Source organism: Diadema antillarum, unplaced genomic scaffold (genome assembly GCF_040938485.1).
Source record: "Diadema antillarum isolate AM-2024a unplaced genomic scaffold, OU_Dant_1.0 seq00000177_RagTag, whole genome shotgun sequence".
Lineage (NCBI taxonomy): Eukaryota > Metazoa > Echinodermata > Echinoidea > Diadematoida > Diadematidae > Diadema > Diadema antillarum.
Window position 1 is genome coordinate 1,259,870 of NW_027271244.1, and position 21,487 is coordinate 1,281,356.

Consider the following 21,487-nt stretch of genomic DNA (forward strand, 5'->3'; position numbering starts at 1 on the left):
TGACATTATCAACTGGATATCGACTGGTCAATAAGTGTTTCAAAATGTCATAACTTCCTTATTTCTTATCCAATTTTACTCATTTTTCGCTCTTCTGCAGGGAATTTATATGTTATGAAATTGCTAGACATTTGGAGTAAATTTCTTCTTTAATCTTATACCAGCTTGCTTGCCTACCAACTTATCTATCTATGGTCAGTTTTGTAACTATAACTCTCTAAGAGAGTCCCTATATGAACTTCTTATCCGTCAATATCCAGCTACAAAATAGACTCATATCTATATATCTATCTATCTATCTATCTATCTATCTATCTGTTCTTTATCTATCTATCTATCTGTTCTTTATCTATCTATCTATCTATCTATCTATATCTATATCTATCTATCTATCCACTCAATACATGGATTATCCTCATCAAGCGATGCAATGCTATTGTTTTTGTTCACTATAGAAATTAACACGTTAAAGTAGGACAATCAGTTGAAAAAAAAAAAAACACCTGGCATGATTAGTGTTGTTAAGCTATATCTTACCAGGGAGGTGGTACCTCCCTGATCTTACTTTTTATAATGCGTGTGTTATTTTTGTGGACGCAATTTCTGCTTTTTCCAATATTGTTTTAATTGTCGAACACTTGTATTCTGTTTTTCCAACCTTGCGTATAGAACAACGCCAGATTAAGCGAATAACAAGGTTGAAATAGATAATAGATTTGTTGTTGTTGTACAAATAGCAACTTAAGATCTAAACACGGTCATTAGTGAGGCTGTTTGGGTCGGTGACACACTGTGAACCCAGCGACTGACCAAGTATCGATCCGTTGACCAAAAGGGCATACATTTTTGTGTGTATGAGGCTTAGTCCCACGCCTCTCAGATGATAGAGCAATGAGTTTGGAAAGTTTGAACTGTGACTTCGCATGCGACAAGATGTAGTATTCGCTGGGGACTACTGTATATACCTACAAGAATAGTGTATTCCACATGATAATCAAATTATCTGCATGTCTTTTACCTCCTCAATTTTGGTATCTGAATGAATCAAGGACCCCCTCCCTCTTTCCTCTTCGCAGTAACTTTACATTAGTGCATTGCCGCCCATGTAAACTTCAGCGGTAAACAACTCGCCGATAAAAGGGTTTTCATGTATCGCGCTTTGTTTACTGTTTTCCTCTCTGTCCAGTCATTGATTGAGGTTTTTCCCGCAAGCACCCTGACCAAAGTGCACTGAACCAAACAGGAGATTGGTATCAATACGCACTGGAATCAGGAGAAAACATAGCACCGAAATGGGAAAGATTTTTTTCTCCATTTTTGACTGTGACGCTCTCGGTTACAATAAGATTGTTTCCAAACTTGAATAAATTATGTTTAGCTATTCAGTAAAATGTCCTCCCTCAGCTTGGTTGAAATTCCATATCACTGAGTCCGTGTTGTTGTTTATCCGTATTCATCCGCCCACGCGCCATGACAAAGTGGAGGAGGACGGGCGCAGCGACTGACATGCCATGCGAACAGGTGTATTTCGGAGGAGGAAACAAGACGGTTTTCACACACACTGGTCGCACGACGGCGTGGTGGTATCAGTCGACTATTGCAGTAGCGCTGCAGTGCCTGATGTTGCGGAAAAAGCGTGGGAGATAGGTGGTATATCTCCCGCAGTGGGAATGCTTGGGAGAGAAACAAAGTTTTAGGATCATGGAATCGTGGTTAAATTACGACGGGAATGACAAGCATTTTCGCGACGAAACAACCCATCTGATGCAAAACCTTAAACTCCACAATTCAAACGGTCAAATGGGAACTGTCAATCCAGCTCATAAGGAAAAATTACACGGATATCCATCTGAAAAATATGCAGCCAATAACAGAGGAGTGGACCTCCGACATGGGCATCTTCCCTCATCTACTAATGTGATGTTAGCAAGTGATGGATTTTATGGAAACCATCAATATCGAGGAAGGATTGGACAACCAGTTGGAGCTGAGAATATTGGTTTTGGGGCTGGAGATTATGAAATCATGGATGGCAATGCTGGATTTTTGGATCTTGAGGAGGAAAGACGGAGTATGAGCAGTGTAGCATTAGGCAAACACACAGCGGGATCGAAGGGTTTCGCCAATGAAATGAATGACCGCAATCACAACGGACATTCGTCGCTCGGACAATTCGATCGCCATAACTGGGATAGCCCACCACCTGGTTCCAAAGTGGAGAGTAGGAACAGTTTTAATGCAGGGCAGTCGCCTTCCAATGTCAAGTCTAGTTACCCGCCATACAGCCAAGAATCCAAATATGGGATTGTGAGGTCAAATGCGGCGGCCAATCCGCAAGCGAACGAAAGACTTTCTGTCACTAGCACCGAAATACCTCCGACATTAGTCACCGATCATCAGCCGAAAAGTCGTAATTTTGGAGCGAACGAAGGGAAAACGTCGACATCTGTGTATGATCCTTCACCCTTGGAGTCAAAGTTTAGTGGCAAAGACTTGCATGACAGGTCGCTGATTTCGAGAAATTCCTCACAGACGAGACTAGAAGCGCGATCTACATGGATCACCGATGATTTGGTTTCTCCATCGCATAGGCCTGTACAACAAGAAGCGCGAGACCATATCAGTGCTAGTGCCAGCAGCGGTGGTTACAGCGGCGTCGCGGGACTGCAGGCGACGCACACAACGGGAACGTCCCTGTCTAATCATGAGCTAAGTTTGGGAGGCGATATTGTCGACGACAAGAGGAGAGATCCGTCTTTGACGAGCCATCGAGAAGTTCCATACCCACCTGGTTATAACCAGTATCGCTCTTCCAGCTTGTCTTCTTCTGGACCAAGAGGTTCACCCGCCGGTTCAAAGCGATCGTCTATATCAAGTAACAGTTCTGGAGACACTGCTTCTTCACATGGAAGTAGAAATCAGGGGGGTCACGGGTCAGAGCGGAAATTGTCACAAAGATCTTCTCGACAGCAACATTATCATTCTGCTTCTGTAAGTAGAGACCAAGCTGTGTCACCTGACATATACTCTGCACATCACCACGTTGAGAATTATCTCCCTGCCCCAAAAATCCGCTCAAACTCAAGCTCGAGCGAGCAGAATTTTCCACCATCTCGTGTTGCCACAGACTACCAGGATCTATGGGCTGCCCAGTCACATGCCACGGAGCAGGGTGACATGTCACAAAGCGCACGTCCACAGCCGCAGAGTGTCAAGTCCAGCAGTTACAGCATGCCGCGGCCAGAGGGAGGGTATGATGCCGGAGTTGCAGCCAGGACGCCTTCCCTTGCTACTCCTGCAACTCCCATTGTACAAAACTCAATTGTCGTCAGTTCTGGCTACAACAAACAGTCACAGCCACAGGCCAGTGTCAGGCCCAAGACGAGCTCCGGACACAGTGCTCTGTCGAATCCCAGCAGTGAACGATTACGAAACCCCCTCCTGCGCTACGAAGTGGTTCCACCCAAAGCCAAGGGACCATCGGAAGCGGAGAAGAAACTGGAAGAATTGACGCAGCAGCTAGAAAAAGAACTGGAGGAGCATCCCGAAGGAGAAGAATTTGGTATGGAAGCAATACTGCAGCAGCCAAGTCATGTGTCATTGTCTCTTTTAATGTTTTTGTTGATATCAAATGAGATTGTGCAAGTTACTGTACAAATGTTAAGATATTTTATGACATTAGGTAGATTACAGAGAAAGATAAGGATAAGGCTAATGTTCAGCTCCCTTTATTTTTGACATCTTCAGCAATTTATTTCTGTAACTGCTGGAATGAAATATTGTGCCATGGCAATTGTGACATTTAGACACATTTATCACACTTACTGTACACAATATTTCATTTAAGCAGTTACAGAAATAAATGTTGAAGATGTCAAGTAGAACATTTGTATAAAAAAGGATGCCACATTTAATACCACCTTATACAACACTACCGTACCACTACAAAACTACTACCTAACACAGCCACCAGTAGGTGTATGCGAATGTATAAAGGATGCCAAGCTACCCCCATACACTGTATGTGAGCAGACTGCTCCCTGTGCCAGAATGTGTAATTGCTTAATTGCATTTCGTTTTCTTAAAGATTACTGCTTGAAAGTGAATTAATTGACATAAAATAGATGAAGGTGTAAATATCCAGCCTAGAATGATGTGCCTTCAAGCAACAACAACAACAACAACCAGTGGAGTAATATTCAATCAAGTCATTCAGGAAGGAAAATCGCTCTCCGTATGTCTAGGCTGTGGATGGTTATAGATTGTGAAAGATCCGTTGAAAGTGAACTTTATTTTTACAGTTTGTACACAAGGCATCTCCTAAGCTCATCACCTACATTGTACCATCTCCTGCTCTGAAACACTTCCTTAATTAGATCAGATAAGACTCAGATACAGTCAGCCTTGCCTAAGTCAGAAATAGCTTCAACTTTTATAGAGAAAATTTGACTTATGGGAGATTAAAATCATAAAATATACAGAGAAGGGGACTTGAAAAGACCTTTAACTTAGGTGATTATTTGACTTAAGCGAGGTCATCTTAAGCAAGGTTGACTGTATACCAGTAAGTGGAAAAGAAAAAGTGTAAGTAGGTCTAGACCAGAAATGAAAGATAATACTTCCTTCACATAGATCTTACTCTACTAATTTACAGATGAACATGAAGAGCCCAAAAATTATAAGGCCTATATGCTAGAAACTACTGAGAATATTTACAAATGCATTAACCTCATGTTTGGTATTCATATCTTGTTATAATCAAGCATTGTCATGACTGCAGAACATTGTGACATTTGGAGATACCAAATTTTGCTTGGTGTAAAACTGCAACTGAAAGGAGTATAAAACTAGAGGGATAAATGAGCAATGGCAAACAAGGGAAGCAACAGTTACCAAGAAATAGCAAACATTCAGTGTTTTGATGTTTGCCTTTTAGTGATCAGGTAATACTGGGAAATGTTGAGATCCTGCAGTTCATAAGATTGCGTATCAATAGGTATATTTGAAGGGGGGGGGGATTTCTCAAGGAATAACAGGTATTATATTGTCGACGGTCATCAGAACTGTTGTATACCCTGATTTTCGGTCAAATTTTTGATTTTCAGATTTTCAGTCATTTCGATGTGGACATTCCGTTATATACAATGTACAATGTATACTCTGAAATTTTCAGTTTGTAACTTGATGTAATTTTGGTGTAATTACCACTTTTATAGAGTAATGTCATTTCATTTTGTTCATTTCCCCATAGGCGTGCGTGTTAAAACACAGCAATACACAGTCCTCGTATATACGACAGTTCGGATGACCGCAAACACAGTGCGTGCGGTCAACGAACCATCGTATATCAGGCGCATTGACTTTGCGTGTAATCTTTTGATATACAAGTACGACGGTTCGTTAGCTACAAGTACAGTGCACGCAGTCAGCAAAACTGTTGTATAAATGGTAAACGGCAATGGTCTTTGCAAACCGAAAAAACATACAGTATGTAGATCTCTTGCGATTTTTCATATAATTCCTAGCAATACAGTTAGATGAATACATCACACTTTAGAGTAAGAATTAAACTCTTACGTATTACAAAAATAATTGCAAATGGCAGACATAAAGGTATAGCAATCATGATCGAAAAAATGGGTTAACTTCAAACGCGATTATCTCGAAATGTCATTCCTACGCGAAAATTGCATATGATGGTTCGGATGACCGATGACGATATATAGATGAAAGTGGTACAAAACTGTGAACTATGTTGATGGCAATGTTATCTCTGTAGTAACAATGCGCATTAAGATTCTCTATATCAAACATGACTATCATTTTTGCCCACAAACCTTTTAATACCCATATTTTCAGGCACTGCAAGTCCTAGCAGAAAAGTGATTGAAGTTATCAAGGTAGTTGATTAGTTAGGATATCTGGATTCTGTGATTCAGCAGTCAGTAGTTTTGTGGACACAAAATGAGTTTTCCTCGGAGATACAATGTGACTTGTAAGAGAGAACTCCTCAAACTTAGATCAAAAGTTAGGCAACTAGTATTGCCTTCAAATGAAAATAACAACAACAGCAACTTAAGGTTTATAATAGTACATTATATTCTAATGAATAGATGAAAGCAAATGTATCCATGTGTTAAATATGTGAATATACATGTATATCACATATGAACAACAGAAATTTCTTAGGTTTGCAAATAATATATTTTTTTATCAATGTGATATACATGCTATAATTGTACAAAATATCTCTTCTGTAGCATTTTTTACCTGGTAAACTAATGAGATCAATATAATTTCCTGTCTCTTTTATTTCATAGAAGCCATAGACACCATGCACATGAAAAGGAGATGGCACATTAAAATATAGTTAAAACTTGTTCATGCCTTCGCTGAGGTATACTAGAAATACATGTACTAGTATGCTAAAAGAGTACATTCTCCATTTGCAGTTGTGTTATTGCCATGGAGAGGCAGGGGGTAGATGTGTGGGAACAGTAATACACACCATGATGTATCCTCAATGGGGTGGGTGTATGCTGTACTCATTTGCAACACTGCTCATTACTCCCTGCACTCACACTCTTTGTGAGTTGGGCTGGCTCTTGCAGTGTATTGAAAATAGACCCTTTTTTGAGCTGACTCCAGGGCCAAACAATCAGACCATTCATTCCCCACATAACTATTGTACAAGAATCTGTTAGTGGGCAGTCAAGCAGTTAATCAATTTTGTTTTGTGTCACCTCAGTGGAGCTTTTCTCAGGGTGGAGGGGGTTGTTCTCCTCGCAAACTGTACAGATTACAGTAGAATCACCTTGGATATACGCAGAAATTGTGTTGAGATTTGGGAAACAACAATCATTGAAATGGCCCCATACTCGTAGGTCAGAATTGTCGCAGTAGTGAACAGCAAGCTTCCTGATTTTCCCTTTTGAGGCTCTCTGTGTGAGTCTGTATACAAAAACACTCTAGAAACCACCAAAACCACAGCAAGGTGTTACAACCTTGCTAGAAATACAAGTATGGTCGATATTTTATAATGTCTATACACTGTATGTGTGTGTTTGAGTCTAGTAAGAACATGGGGTTCTTGTTATATGTTGCATTTTATTTTGTTCTATATGGTAACTTTTTTTTGGGGGGGGGGGAGGGGGTCTTTCTCTGTGGAACTAGGATATTATTACAGTACTCTCCGCGTAATCGGGTATCGCTTAAACGGGTACTCCGTTTAATTGGGTAGTAATGTCAAAATCACTTCCAATGCACATTAAAATTACCTGATAATCGGGTTGCCTCTCCGCATAAATGGGTAGATAATTTTCTTCTAATCTAATTTCTACCCACATTTTATCGCAGATATGACACTTTAAGAAATCATGAATGTCAAATTGTCCACGGCTAATGGCATTCTCTGCTTAAGCAAAGAAGACGATCACTTGGGGAGTGATTAAAAATGAAAACACAAGTACCAGTACTGACTTGCCACACGTAAACGAATACTACACATGTAACTGGCACTCACAATTGCACAGACAGACAGGAGTTCAACACACTTCACTTGCGCTCCGAATGTGCCTTACAAGCACGCATGTTATTCAGCATACAGTGTAGGTGCCTGGTGCAGTGTACAATGCATGTACATACACATTGTGTGTGTCCAATGTGAATGAGACGTGTTCTTCTGTTAATCGGGTACTCCGCTTAATTGGGTAAGAAACGCTCTGCCCGAGCCTACCTGATTATGCGGAGAGTACTGTATTTTCAATTTCATCCATGATATGCAACTTACAATGTATGTGCATTCTGTCATAATGTCATATCAATTGATGCAAATCTCACATTTACCTGCACATTAGTGTTTACTGAATTTCCTTTGAACAATAATTACAAAATTCATGTAGAGAAAAGTTTGTTTTGTTATGATAATAGAGTAATGATCAATTTTATTGGCAGAGGGATGCAGTAGCTGTAATCATTGACTTGAATAATATTGTTGTGAATAAACTATACACCTGTTCAGTTTAGGTGATATTTGGGGGTAGGCTTTATTATGCCTGCCAACAGTTGATATATGCACTGCAGGGATGTCAAGTTCAAAAAAATTTTATGAGTGAGATTTTCATGACTCAGCATCTCAGCTGGCGAATATGCGCGCGAGCGAGGGTGTGGGAGGGGTCTTCTCCCCTGTGGCCTCCCACGGTAGGGAGCTTTTTTCAATTTTTAGATCTTAATGGTGCGATCAGGTGCATACTTAAGTGACTATTTTTACTTATTTTGAAAGACAAAAGGAAAATATACCTTCAATTGCAACTATCACTTTAATATTTTGAGCTATGCTCATTATTATAGGCCCAAGTTGCAGACTTCGCCCGATGCGTGAGAAAAATGGGTGCCATGCGTGAGATCGTGAGACGGCCCCTAAATGCTTGAGTCTCACGCAGAATGCGTGAGACTTGGTAGCTCTGGCACTGACATAGCAATGACCCTGGCTAATTGCATAATCCAATGGGTTATCTTTTTTTTTTTTCTTATTTTAGAAGCCCCCAATTATGACCAACAAAAGTTACAGATTTTTAAAACCAAGTAGGTCGCTAGGTGTTTTATCTGGCAATGACAAGCCTCATCTAAAGGTTTGAGTTTCTTCAGTTTGTCTTTCTCTACAAATGAAAATTTGTTAAGATCGCAACTGCTGGGGGGCGTTTCATCAACGAGTTCGTCGGGGGTTTTCACCGACGAATTTGCTATCAGCCAATCAGACGCAAGGATTTACACTGACAACTGTTAAAAGCTAATGAAATCCTTGGTCTGATTGGCTGATAGCAAATTCGTCGGTGAAAACTCCGACGAACTCGTTGATGAAACGCCCCCCTGATCTGTAAATTAATAAACATGTCGGAAAAAAGGAACCTTTTTTCCTTTTTTTCCCTTTCCTTTTTTCCGACATGTTTGTTAATTTACAGATCATCAGTTGCGATCTTAACAAATTCATCATTTGTAGAGGGAGACAAACTGAAGAAACTCAAACCTGAGCCTTCACACCTCTGAATAACATCTTTCTTTCAAGCCTCATCTAATTTTTGCTCACAGTTAAAACCAATATCACTGCTACCAAGACACGCAAACCTTATTTAGTTCCATAACTTTGGTATTTTATGATCAATTTGATGAAAATGCTACCATTACATACTGATTTTGCTTGGAGTCAGCATGAGGATTGAAAGGCATTGCATTTCAATTAAAGGACAAGTTCACCTTCATAAACATAAGGATTGAGAGAATGCAGCAATATTAGTAGAACACATCAGTGAAAGTTTGAGGAAAATTGGACAATCGATGCAAAAGTTATGAATTTTTGAAATTTTTGTGTTGGAACTGCTGGACGAGGAGACTACTACAGCTTGTGATGTCATATGAGTACAACAGTATAAAGAAAATGTTAAGAAAATTCAACATATTTTCACTTTTTTCGCACAATAAAAGAGCATTTGACTTGCCTCTTTATAAAGGCAGGGGGAATGATATTACCCATAACATATGTCGGTAACGAGACAAGGGAATGTGTACTTTTTTCAATAGATGAAATTTTGTGAAATTCTCTTTATATTTTCCTTATATTGTTGTACGCATGTGACATCGTACACTGCAGTAGTCTTCTCATCCAGCGGTTACTGCACAAAAACTACAAAAATTCATAACTTTTGAACGGATTGTCCGATGTTCCTCAAACTTTCAATGATGTGTTCTACTAATGTTGCTACATTTTCTCAATCCTTATGTTCATGAAGGTGAACTTGTCCTTTGATAAGAATATGGAATTTGACAAAGTGAAGATATATGCTACATGTATTAACACCTTTAATCGCATCATTTTTAATGCACAAATCTTCAACTATTCTTTTCAAGCTCAGAGATTTTGGAAGTATGAAATCTTTTCTGGGCACACACTACACTAGTGTAATATGAGGAAAACATGAAAACAGATCCTCTGCAAAATGCATTCATCACAGTGAAACAACAACAAATGCCTGGAATAATGGTACTTTGAATGATATTCTATTAATCAGTTGTAATTGATTTCTTTGTCCATGACTACAGGTTATTGTGTGAAATGTGGAGAGAAAGTGACAGGTGCAGGTCAGGCATGTCAAGCCATGGGTAATCTGTACCATACTGCCTGCTTTACGTGCTGCTCCTGTGGTAAGTACAATAAACTAAATTCATTTTGATTCTCATCGGTATCACAAAATGAAATGTATACATGATTGTGGATTATACACTAAGAGCATTTCCACTCTCAATTTTCCTGGTACATGTACTTGCTTTTAAAAACACCAAGGTGTGACAAATTCCCTTGCACTTTTCTAAAGGTTTTTTTTTTCTTTCTTGTTTGTCCTTGTAATGCATCGTTCCTACATGTACAACGTTGTATGTTTTTTGTTGTCTGTATAAGTTTGTGCTTGGGGGGGGGGGGGGGGGGGGGTTTCCAGTCATCAACATTAGCTGCTTTTCATCAACATGCAAAGTTTCCTTTTATTGTGGCATAACAGGAGAATAAAACCCAAATATATAGGCATATCACATGGAATGAATGAATGCAGCAACATTTGAAATAGTACAGAATGTAGAACACATCAGTGACAGTTTGAGGAAAATCAGACAATCACTTCAAAGGTTATCACAAGTTTTAAAGTTTTTGTGCTACCATGCTGGATGAAAAGACAACGTTTTGTGACATCTCGTTTGGACAACAATATCAAGAAATATAAAGAAAATTCACAGGCCTCGAATTTCACCAGTTTTAGGGGCAGGCAATTTTTGGTTTTTGGGGCACTCTCTCCCAATATTTTTTTTTTAAGGGCAGCAAGGCAAGTCAGAGGGGCACCAAGGCAAAACGCAAAAATGTGAAAGGGCACCGAGGCAAACCCCCCCCCCCCCCCCAAAAAAAAAAAAAAATGAAATGGCATCCAAACTTTCGCATTAGTGAACATTATTTCCAATCATTCATTACTGTACTTTACTTGGTAAGGGCTCACCTCAGTTTGAGTTTAATTAGTGTAGACCATATTTGATTACGTCTTTCAAGAAAGAAAGAAATATGATTACAATTGTCCATTTAGAGAAGAGAGAAATACCATATTCATTCACAGGTACATGTCCAGTACTAAATTCAACATGATATTCACTGTTCTAGCATGCAATGAAAGGGCAATTGCCTCTTTCAGAAAACAAGGGAATGATATTACCCTTACATGTCAGTAACAAGTCAAAGTGTGTACTTTTCATAAAAACTTCAAAAAACTAAAAAATTCTGTGGAATCAATTTTCCATATGCGACATCACAAATTGTACATGTATTAGTCTCCTAGTTCATGAGCAAACTATGACTCAAGAACATGCTATGGAAAATAACACTGACATTGATAATGATGATATGATATTGGAATTAAAAACAGTTATACACTGTCAGAAATTTGGCAAACCTTTATTGAGCTTTTATGCACCCAAGCATACTTCCTTCATGCTGTTTATTAACTGCAAGTAGCGAGATTTCATTGATATCACTTCAATGTCATACTCATCGCTATGGAAAAATCATCTCCATGGCCAGCTTCCCAGTTGGGTTGAGACCCATTCTGGTGGAAAGGTACCATGTAAATTTTTCATTCCCTTGTGGGATGATGGACTGCACATTGCTTGCATTCCGCCCTGCCAGCCGGCGCAGAGGGGATAGCTCATTTTCGGCTCAGGACTGTCGGTCCAGTGGCAGTGGAATTCATATTGCTGGGGAACAAATGGACTAATTGCTATACATCTGGAATGGGCATCCCCCACGCCTGTTAGACATCCTCCCTGACATTTAATGCTCAAGTTCTGGAATGGCGATCCCTGATTACTATTTTTAGCTCCACTGAAGACCCCGGGGATAGAGACGAGACATAGGAAGGTTTTCAGACAAGAGAGAAATTTGTTGTGTCTAGTTGCATTTCTGATCATATTTAGACACTCATGGATGACGATTGGTCTCTTCGCTGCTGCCAACTGCTATCGACAGTTCATGTAGTAGCAGAGTCACAAATTTCAAGACCTGTCAATTTGATATGTAACTTTCATTATATTTGGGCAATTCCGTATGGGAAGGGCAAAAACAGCAAAATTCAAAGTTAAGTAAATGCTCAGAAATTTAAGTTTCCCGTACAGACGGATTGTTGTATTTACGGAAACAAAAAACCCTTTTCCAATAACTTTCCTCGTTTTTGTTGTACACACTTTTAAAGTTGGGAGACTATTTATTGTATTCATCTAAAATTTTGCGATATTAAATGAAAATTCAAAATGAAACAACTTAAATATCTCTCTGCTTTAACCATACTTCCACATCTTTCTTCCTATGCTTCAACAATCACATTCAATGAAGCATTCAGTCGCTCTCATTATGATATTTTTTTGAGAAACTTTCAAAATCTACTGACAAATTAATGTAATTCCGTTACCATAAAAATGAAAAAAGTTTTCTCCTGAACAAACTAATCACTGATTTTTTCTCCCCTTGTAAATTTTTTCTCTACATGTGACTCCCTGAAAACTCACAAAACATTTTGTGAAATATCTCCTTCAGTTCTTCTGTAATTGTGGTAACGGAATTACATGGTAACGGAATTACACGCACATCTAATATGGAAGAGAATGACATAACCTACTTTTGTGCCAATATGCACGTGAACTGTTCATGAAATAGCTTCAGGGCATTATCATTGAGCTTAACAGTGTTAGTGATTGGCAGTAAAGGAGTGAAAGTTGAAATATATGTATGGTATGGTACACTGACATGACTCGGCATCTAGCTGGATGCCTCTGACAGTGAGTCCTAACATCAGGGTACACGCTTGACAAGACTTCTTGTGCTGAAAGTCTCCTCCCTTCTTTCACCTTTTCTCATGCACAAGAACTACATGGAGACTGTGCTAACTGATAACTTTATAAGGTTTGCTACAGATACCCACTCTCAAATATTAAAAATCATACTGAATTCTGAGATATCAATGTATTGTCTTGCTAAAAAGTCTCATGGTTTCATACAAAATCTAAGTATAGTGATGAGGGACTATTGAATGGGTGTGATGCAGCATAAATTGAACAAAGGTTAGAAAGAAGAGGAAGGACATAAAATTTCTTTAAAATGAAAAGAGAGCACTGCTAGTGCTACTGACAGGGAGAAATGAACAGGATAATTTTGTGAGGAAAGATCAAGAATTTAAGAGAAGGATCATACACATTGTGATAGAACCAATTAGAAGTCATTATTTGACATGGGATGCCCACTGAATGTGACACCTTTGATCTTTTTGTATGCTAAAGGCTTTATCATCACCAAGTCGATAGTCTGACCTTTTATTGAACATGTCCTGTTTTCATCCTCAAGTCCTTTATCTTTAATGGTAAGTGTATGACTATGACCTTCTTTCATCTGTTTCTTAGATCTTTCCTCCACAGAGACTATGTATTTTTATTTTCATGCCCATTTGATACAGAGCATCTGCTACCCTTTGAAATTTGTTCTTTAATTTAATCCTTTCTTTTTAAAAGGAATAAAGACAAAAACACCATTTATGATGAACATTTCCCCAGTCAGTAATTGTGATACAGCTCTAAAATAAAACATTTAGGCCTATACTTTCCCATCCTAAGAAGATTTTAAATATTAAAGTCAATGGGCTTCTGCTTCTACCTTTACTCTTCATGTTACCATTTGCTGTACAATCCAGTTTCCTTTCATACAAGTGCCATTACAGTGTATTTTATCATTTGCTGTCAGGCAGTCAAAATACAACTTACTGCAAAAGAGAAGATGCACACTTCTTGTGATTAAATGGCAACACTCAGGATGAGAAAATAGACAAAGTCAAAGAAGAAAGACAGAGACAGGAAACTTGTAGGAAATTCATAGGCCAAGTCATGATTACAGTCGATGATCAAATCACTGTGGTGTTTCTGAAGACATCATTTGGAAATTTTGTGTGGTCAGAAGTAAATACTAACATTATTCACAGGTTGATTAATCTGACTCTAACTCAGTGAGTTTGCAGATGGATAAGAGAGGCCCTCTTACCTTTCTATGAATTAACATAATTTGGTGGACTCACTATAATGGTTCAAAAAGTTGTAGTTTGTCAAAGTTATTTTGCTGTATTCTATTTCATTTTAGTTTAGTTCATTTTAAGTAGGACTTACACTGTAAAAGAATTATCAAATTATGCACTACATTATATACCAGGGGGCAACTTCAGCTATTAGTAAAATGTCACAAGTTTTTAGTGATTAATATAAGCCACAACATATAAATAATAATGATTGAGCACTGGTGCAGTACCATAATCATATAAGAAAATTTTCTTTTCAATTTATGATTGAATTGTAATTTGTTATATTTGTCATTGAACCATAATTGCATCTTTTCACTTAGCAAATTAAAAGTTTCAAGCATCCTTTGTATCAAACATTGTGTTCAATGATGGGTATGCACACTGTGATCTTGCACTGTAAATTGGCACTTTATGATTTAGATTTAAATTCAGTGTCAATTCGGACAGTTTTTCATTATTTTCTTGTGCGTGTGCACATAATGTTTGTGTCAATACTTGTATGAAATTAACACATATTATCAATTATTGGCATATTTAGGAAGAAGAAAACAGAGAAATCTGTCTTGCATGATATCAACAAAAGAAATACAAGAAAATTTGAGTATTGTTGACTGGATTTATAGAATTGTACTTGTGTAGGGCTATTCTAGCGTAATTCCGTTACCATGTGTCATAGATGTCATTTACCTGCAGAGTGTGAAATTCTTAACTTGAAAGTAGACAAATTTTGATGGATGTGGTCCTTACAAGTTACGAGATCTTGATTGACATAGTTACAACTTCAAATCACAGTTGTTAGCATGAAAATTTTATATTTTTTGACAATAAAAGCTAATTTGTCACCTATGCACCTGTAGCAGTTCAAGGTCAAAGGCTAGAGAGTACTTATTTAGTGGTTATATTATAGCTAAAGGCATAAACAATCTTTATCAAGACATTTCAGAATACATGAGTACCAAGAATGTGTATTTTTTCCAATGTATTTCAGAAGGCGTAATTCCGTTACCATTTGTGTAATTCCGTTACCACTGACTTTCCAGGGAAAAAGCCTGCTGCTGTGAAAATGTGATGAAATATTTAAAAAACAATACAACTAAATTGAAGTTGACACAATCAAAGATGACATCAAATAACAACCTATAGTGTATGTGTTATAGATTTCAGAGAAACAACTCCCAAAGTCAGAGTTGAAGTTGTGACTCAATTCTCTGGTAATTCCGTTACCATCGGACATAGACCTCCTTTGTAACCAACCAAGTGAGAACATTTAACAAATTTGTATTTGGGGTGACAGTTTGAGTACCTCTGCATCTTTTAAATGTATCAAGAGAAGGCAAAGTAACCAATCCAGTATACAGGGTGAAAGAATATGAGCCAAAATTCTCTGATTTGTAATTCCGTTACCGCGGAATTGCCCATTTACATACAAGAGTGCATTTTAATATCTATAGACATCCTAGGGCAGAAGTATCATTAAAAAAAGAAAAAGAAGAAGAAAAAAAGCTTGGTTCCAGCTCATAATGATTTTTAAGCAGACAAACTTGGGCTGTAAATATTCACCCAGAAGCTCCCTTTCTCCTGGCCGTAAGATGTGGTTTGATTTATGATATCGATACTAACGAGTGAATAGTAATACTCCACCCCTAAGTTTCAAATTGGAAATATGCACGAGTTGTGAAATGGGGAGACCACATTTCCTCTTGTCTGTTGGAATGTACCTTAGTTTCTTCTCAAGGCCACATACAGATACATAGTACTTTCAGTCTGTAGCTTTGATTGTAACTTGCATTTGTTGTGCCTATTAGTATACAAGAGACACCAGAATAGACAGAGAAAAGAGCATGCTCTCAAGGAGTCTTTAAATAGATAGTGGAATTCTTCAGTTAGTTTGCTGGGTGGGTTTTTTTTTTTTTTTTTTTACTCTTTGGAGCTCAAGATTAATAGTGGAGGTCTCAGCTGTGCATTTTTGGTCAGGTGTAAACAGCTTTGAATCGTGACTAATTACTTGTTCTCATGGGCAAATAGCACTTCTCGTATTACTGTGTTTTGTGGATGCGACAGCTGCGCAGAAAAAATGATTGCTTGGTGGCATGCACATTAACAATCTCAATGTTGCCACTGTATTCACAGATGAAGAAACAATATTTAATTCTAAGAGTGCACGGACAAAGGCTAGATCTGACTGAATGAAAACACACACACACACACAAAAAAAGAAAATGTACAGAGCTGTGTTTGGCGTAAATATTCTAAAGGAAAATGGGAAATGCCACCCAACACAAAACTACAACAACAACAACAACACAAGTATTCGTATGTTGTTTGCAATATATGTTTAACGTAATCATGTTGTTGATATTATTTGTAATATGATGTACAATCAAGTTATTATGGGAATGTAGTATGTACTATACCTTGTGATGGCATTGAACATGCTTTTTATCTCCTCAGGTCGGACGTTACGCGGGAAGGCATTTTACAATGTTCACGGGAAAGTTTACTGCGAGGAAGACTATTTGGTGAGTTTCCATAGATGCACTTTGAAGTGCAATTCCAGTCCATGTTGATTTAAGATGAAAGTATAAGTTAATGGCAGTGGTTTCGTCTAGTCAGATGTGTATGTCAGATGTAAAATCATGAAGTTATTTAATTTGGACTTACCCTTAAGTGTTCTATGAAACATATTAATCACAGCCGCATACCTTTACAACTCTTATCGGCTTGCAAACAAAGTTTTGTAAAATCATGTTTTTTGTCCAAATATAACACACACAGAGGCACACACACACAACAATCTCCCTTAAAGGTAATACCATGATGTTATTACAATGTCACAATAATTTGATCTAACCGATCCAAGCTTTTAGGGGTTTTCTTATCACAAATAGGAAATATAGACTTATGTGTAGGTCACTGTGAGACTTACACGATGTATTGTACATATGAAGAGTTTGTTTGCAAAAACCGATAAGTCCATTTTTGAAGATTTTGAAGTACGGTCTCTGTCATAAAGTACAAAATAATAACTTTCAAATGATATATTGGTCACTACATATAAAGATATATTTTTGAAGTTATGGTCAAAAGAAGCAGAAATTTTCTTATTATTCTCTCTATTTTTCTTGACCTTTAATCGCAAATATCTCCATTTGACAAATATGGACTTATCGGTTATTGCAAACAAACTCTTCATATATTCATGAGATGATGGAATCATCACCTTGTATGATCTGCACATGTACTGTGTTGCACATGGTACTGTGCTGTGGCTTTTATTCACCTTTCATGAAAAAAATGATTACTGTTTCTGGACTAAATTTGAGTATCAGTGGGGACCACAGCCTTTGTATAAAATGAAAAGTGTATGGTCTTTACTCGTGCAAGAAAACAGACTTTGCACTCACTGAAAGGTGAGGCGCGTTTTTCAGCTTAGCGTCACCTTATTGAATGGAGCACTACACCTCTGTCTTCTAGTTAGCGCAAAATCTTTAAAAATATGTACCATTGCACTCGTGACCATTCACTATGTGTATACTGAATCACAGTAGCATTTGAAACAACAGACAGAGGCCAACATATGTTTATAGACATTAATTCCTGTGTCAGATTATGATCAGGATCAGATCACATTTGATCAGTGGAGTGAGCATAAGTCCTCTTAATCAGAACGTTAACGTCTCCCTGAAGGATGACATTGTTTATACATGCTTTATTACATTGTATCAATAAATCTTATACCTTTCAAAAGCATCTTAAATGACGCAAACATAACATCAAATCTGTTTCAGATAAAATGCCTTATTCAAGAATGAAGAAATGTGAAATGAGAGGAAACCTCTTCTGCATGCATCTCTTTGTTAGTTTCTCATATTCCTTATATTACCTGGGGGGGGGGGGGAGGGGGAGGGGGGTAGTGGGAGGGTAGGGGATTAATTACAAGAGTGGAGTGCTTCTCTTTTATAAGAGAGTGGTAATAGCATTTAGCTGGTGAGTACAGATCATGTTGAGGGATGAACTGGCTCTCTCTCTCCCTTTCTTTAACCCGTTGAGGACGGGCTGGTTGCTGCGATCTCATAACATACATTTCCCATAGACACCTGCCGGATTATACTCGGGACTAGTCTTCAATTGGTTAATAACAACTGTTTAAAAAAAAGAGAGAAAGAGAAAAGAGGAGATAGTGTCTTTTTCAGAATATGCAAAATCCATCATTATTTGCCACGCAGTCCCAATATATGGCATGCACACATGGGAAACAAAAGTTTGGAAAATTGAGGATTGCTTGGATCGTTGAGTGTGTGAGTAGGTGTGACAGGACCCATGAAACTGTCTCGGGGATATATTAAAGTCATGCCTCGTTTGAGAACAATAATTTGCTGAGATGGCATGAAGGTTTTTATACACACATTTTGTATTTGGAGTGTAATCTCAGATGCACTGTACAAATCTGTAGTACCATTATTAGTTATACAGTAATGATGGACAAGCATGTATTGGTAGAGTTACAATGGACTATTAAAAGGGATTGGAAAAAGCTATAATACAGTAGCCTATTTATGGCAAAATTGCTGACTTGCATGGCATATAGACAGTTCATAGCATGTATAAGGAAATTCATACTTTTTTGATAGCGAGATGACTTTAGACAACACTGCCAGAATTGTCACATATTGGACTACAAATTTTACTCCCTCAAAACACGTCAAAACATACAATGTACTACGTGTAATATGTATGATTACTGCAGGGCTCGACACTAACGGTGGCCTGGGGCCACCAAAAATGCACGTCGGGCCACCAAAATTACAGAAATAAAAAATTTGGTGGCCTGATCGGGCCACCAAAAAAGGTCGGATGTTTGCCTTTGGGCCACCAAAAATAAAAGTTAGTGTGGAGCCCTGATTACTGTATACTGTATCTAAATTTTTGCGAATAGTGATTTCCTGACGATTTTACGAGTGGTTAGATTCGCGATCATGGACTATGTATTGAACGGAGAAATATTCGTGTGCGTCACATTCATATCGGGATCAGAGTCATTATTTCGGGTGTCTTTAATTGACTGACTCGCAAGATTCGTAAAAATAAAAACCTCATGAAATATTAGGCGTATAACAGTATTTGGTATGTTTACTGACAAAGGAATTAGTGTAGACATAGGCCCGTATGGTATTCCTCTGTTTAGTGTAAAGTAAGAATATGCATAAGATGCATGACAAAAGTCTTCATATACCATCAAGGCATCTGCTATACAGTAGATTGTAAATGACATTACCATAGCCTTGGTATGACACCGCATTCTCTTGTTGATCTTGCTATCCTGTCAGTATTATATTGAAATGAATAAATAAGTAGATAGATAGATAAATAGACCATTGAATTATAGTAATGGTAATAGTAATTACAATGATGATGATAACAACGGTAATATCAGTGATTTATTTCAGTTTTAAAGTCACCTCACATAGGTACCGTACTTGACAACAGTGCGGCATGATTACACAAGTAGATACTGTGGAACCAAAAAAAATGAAAAAGCTCAAAAAAATTCATTATGTGATCATGTTTGTAAATTTGAACAAATGGTCTTAGATTTGTCTGATTTCAAAAGTTGGCAGTTCCAGGTTGTTTATTCCAAAGTCTACAATTCGGTCCAGCATGTGAAAGGATAATTTTACCAAGTTTCAAAGATGTAGCTGTTCCCATTGCATGAAAGGCTTCTGTTTTGTGCAACTGTATGTTATCTTTCTTTCTTTTTTTTCTTTCTTTTTTTGAGGGGGGGGGGGGGATTGTTACTTGCTACCTCTCTGGAATAAGTGTGCTTGAATTAACTTCATAATTATCTGAATCTCCCGTTCTAATCAAAGTCATGATCTCATAACACTTGTCACAGTAATGGAGAACAAAAATCAAGAACCATTGCCAGAATGTACAGACACAGAAAAAAAAATTTCAAACACCTTACGACATATATCTCATGAGGTCTGTGGTTTGTGTGTACCATTAAAGACTAGACCTGTGTTTTCAGGGTGTAGCATATACTGTACCGGTTCTTCAGAACCCATTGTTTAATTTCTTTGCACTCATCGCCCAATATACGGCCCTGTTTGACCAGTGATTATATGTGTTTACTCTGTACTTCCCCAAGGTACAGGGAAGCATAAAAGACTAGTTATTGTCACCAATAGGCTACAAAAAGGAAAGGAAAAAGAGTCTTAGGCAAGCCCTCTTCCTCATATTTTCCCAGCAGTAGCGTGGAAAACAAAGATACATTGGAATGTTGCGTTTTCAGGGCTGATTACAGTGAGAGGTTGACTGTGTGGGTTTTTATCATGGAGAGCAAAGTTAGCAAGATGCTTACTCTTTGGAGAGCAAACAAGATAGCAGGTAGTTCAGAATGAGGGATGTTTTACAACTTTGTGCACATTGTACAAGTATACTGTAAAACGAGGAATGTTTTTGTGCATTTTAATTTCGCGAGCGCCAAGATTCGCGAAATTAAAATGCACGCAAAATTACTTTTCTACACTATATGCATTGAACGCAAGTGACAATTCGCGAAAATTTCTTGCCACGAAAAAGGCCGTCGGCTCCAATTCGCAAAAATTTTGTGCTGTGAATATATCATGTTTTACAGTAATCTTTTAATAGAATACAAGACTTGTAAATTACCTGACCTTGGTCCGTGAGGGTTCACAATGTGCAGAAAGAAATTGGTATAATAATTATGTATTTGAATATAAATCAATTGATTGCAGCGTTCCAAAAAAGCATGCACATTTATTTACACACACACACACACACACACACACTATACAACTAAGATTTTTGGAATTACAAAATTACATTTTACTTGCCCAAATAGGAATTATGGTGAGGGGACAACACCATTCAGTTTAATTTGCCCAACAGTGAGTTCTAGGGGCCCTGGGCCAGTGGGCAAGTGCATAGGTTTATAGCACCCTGGGGTTGGAAACTATAGTACTGTATGGCCTAATGAAGCACCTTCTTGGTATGCCTACAGTGTAGTTTAGGCAGAGGCATGTACCTTTTGAAGCATGGTCACCTTCAAGACCCAACATTGATGTTGAAATGTTTAATGCGGTAGGAGACATGAAAAATATAAACTTATATTTTTTGTAGGCAAGTGGTAGGAATGGACAACTACTTCAGATTGTTAGTTGTTACTGGTGGTTCAGTGGGCATGCTGCCTGGAGTAAACTGTGAATTCATATTTACTGGATGAGAAAAATATTGCCTGTATACGGCAAGAATTTGGTGATCATTAGCACAAGATGATGTACAGCACACACACACTTGTACATGTTGGAATACATTGTAGTTGT

The 21,487-nt window shown here is 37.9% G+C and overlaps 1 protein-coding gene across 1 annotated transcript in view; it reads left to right on the top strand.

Annotated features, from left to right (window-relative positions):
- The first annotated feature begins 1,397 nt into the window (after positions 1 to 1,397).
- LOC139728403 (uncharacterized) overlaps positions 1,398 to 21,487 on the top strand; it is a 35,105-nt gene continuing 15,015 nt past the window's right edge. Inside the window, exons 1-3 of the mRNA XM_071639342.1 lie at positions 1,398 to 3,562; positions 10,096 to 10,197; positions 16,593 to 16,660. Of these exons, the coding sequence (XP_071495443.1) occupies positions 1,702 to 3,562; positions 10,096 to 10,197; positions 16,593 to 16,660 (2,031 nt within the window). The 5' untranslated portion in view covers positions 1,398 to 1,701. The remainder of the gene's footprint in view (positions 3,563 to 10,095; positions 10,198 to 16,592; positions 16,661 to 21,487) is intronic.